This window comes from Panicum virgatum, chromosome 7K (genome assembly GCF_016808335.1).
Source record: "Panicum virgatum strain AP13 chromosome 7K, P.virgatum_v5, whole genome shotgun sequence".
NCBI classification, from domain to species: Eukaryota; Viridiplantae; Streptophyta; class Magnoliopsida; order Poales; family Poaceae; genus Panicum; species Panicum virgatum.
Window position 1 is genome coordinate 24,520,922 of NC_053142.1, and position 2,123 is coordinate 24,523,044.

A 2,123-nucleotide genomic window follows, 5' to 3' on the forward strand; every position below is an offset into this window, starting at 1 on the left:
AGAGCAGAATATTGACAATTGTTTGTCCTTACGCCGGCCGTGGAATTAGCTTGCCCTGCAAATCAGCCCACTGGCACGTTGTCTTGGACTCCGTCCCGTTGACCCCAACATAATCAAGCTTATCACATGATCTGAACTGATACCATCGTACAATTTTTGCTTAGATTCAACGCGTAATGACAAGTCACACCCAATCGCTTCAGTAGCAAGAAACTAAACCAGGTCGATCTCCAGCTCACTATAAATGCTTCAGCACACCATGCATGTACCCCAACACAACAGTAGTGCAACACCAATTCAAGCGCACAGCAGCAAAGCAAAGCTCTAGATCGATGATGGGTAAGACGATGGCAGCAGCTCGCCTGGCCATGGCGGCCGCCGCCTGCTGCCTGGTGCTCCTCTCGTCGTCGGTCGGCACCGCTGTGGCGGCGGGCAGGACCGGGCGGATCACGGTGTACTGGGGCCAGACGGCCAGCGAGGGCAGCCTCCGCAAGGCCTGCGAGAGCAACCTCTACTCCACCGTCATCCTCTCCTTCCTCACCCGTTTCGGCGGCGGGCGCTACAAGCTCGACCTCACCGGCCACTCCTGGAGCGCCGTGGGCCCCGACGTCAAGTACTGCCAGTCCAAGAACATCCTCGTCCTCCTCGCCATCGGCGGCGGCTTCGGCGACTACTCCCTCGCCTCCAAGGCCGACGCCAAGGTCGTCGCCGACCACATCTGGGACCTCTACCTCGGCGGCCGCTCCAAGCAGGCCCGGCCGTTCGGCGACGCGGTGCTCGACGGCGTCGACTTCGACATCGAGCACGGGGGGTCCAAGCACTACGACGACCTCGCGAGGTACCTCAAGGGCTACAGCAGCAAGGGGAAGAAGAAGGTGTGGGTCACGGCGGCGCCGCAGTGCCCGTTCCCGGACCGGATGCTGGGGCAGGCGCTCCGGACGGGGCTCTTCGACCGCGTGCACGTCCAGTTCTACAACAACCCCGTCTGCAGCTACCGCGCCGGCAACGTGGCGGCGTTCACCCGCGCGTGGAGGACGTGGACCGGGAGCCTGCCGCGGAGCTCGGTGTACCTGGGCCTTCCAGCGGCGCCGCGCGCCGCCGGGAGCGGGTACGTGCCGCCGGCGACGCTGGTGGCCAAGGTGCTGCCGATCGTGCAGCGGTCGCGGAACTACGGCGGGATCATGCTGTGGAGCAGGTACTGGGACCTGCAGACCGGCTACAGCAGGGCCGTCAAGCACGCCGTCTGATGCGTGTCATTGTCATGGAAACAAATTAAAAGCTCGCCGTCGACGACCTGCTGCCAGCGGTGTGCTGCCTGCTACCGGAGTCCGATCGATCCCCTACGTTGCTAGATATATAACAAGGGCCGTGCAGACGCATGGCGCATCAATAACAAAACAGGTACACGAGTGGTGCGCCCTTGTATCGATCTTGTACGCATGGATCACACATGTATAGTATGTGTGCTTTCCAGCATTTGTATTTTAGTATGTATGTATAATATATGTCGTGTAATAAATGGGGATTATACGTGTTCATTTCTGCTTGGTATTTGGCCATATACTACTCCAGCATCCCATCACCGCCGGTTTAAAATGGCCATTAGTGCCACTTTTATTAGGGAGCTGTTGGATTAAACTCGACGGTAATGAATTATGGCACCACCGTTAGGTCTAGAACCGGCGATGATGCTCTTGTCACAAAATAAAAAGAAAAAAGAAAAAAAACAACAAGGCTGGCCTGCTGCCTTGCTTGCTGCGTTGTCACCTAGCTGGCCGCGCCACCCAGCAGCGAAGCTACATTGTAAGTAGCGGGTGCCGATGTGCCCACGAAAATAAGTAAAACTAGTGGTTATATCTAATTTTTCATCATATATGCACCCCTGCTGCTTAACTCCATGCACCAACAAGATGAGTGCACCTCCCTCAATTTTCTCTAGCTTCGTCACTGGCGCCACCACCACCCCGCAAGGCGCGTCGTCCCGCCCACGTGCAGATCCACTGGCAGCGCGGATTAACCGGCTGTGCCACCCCGCTCGCTGCGCTGCCATCTCACGTACGCTTGTTGCACCGTGGCCGCAGTTCCTTATTGCCACCGGCACGAGAGGGGAGCGGAGGCTCCAT

At 58.0% G+C, this 2,123-nt stretch overlaps 1 protein-coding gene across 1 annotated transcript; it reads left to right on the plus strand.

Annotated features, from left to right (window-relative positions):
* The first annotated feature begins 257 nt into the window (after positions 1-257).
* LOC120640591 (hevamine-A-like) lies at positions 258-1,542 on the plus strand. Its single transcript, XM_039916467.1, has one exon. It carries the CDS (start codon positions 264-266, stop codon positions 1,245-1,247), a length of 984 nt encoding a protein of 327 aa, XP_039772401.1. The 5' UTR covers positions 258-263; the 3' UTR covers positions 1,248-1,542.
* Positions 1,543-2,123: the final 581 nt, after the last annotated feature.

Coding starts and splice junctions, on each gene's coding strand:
- LOC120640591 (XM_039916467.1), top strand. CDS start 264: ATGTACCCCAACACAACAGTAGTGCAACACCAATTCAAGCGCACAGCA.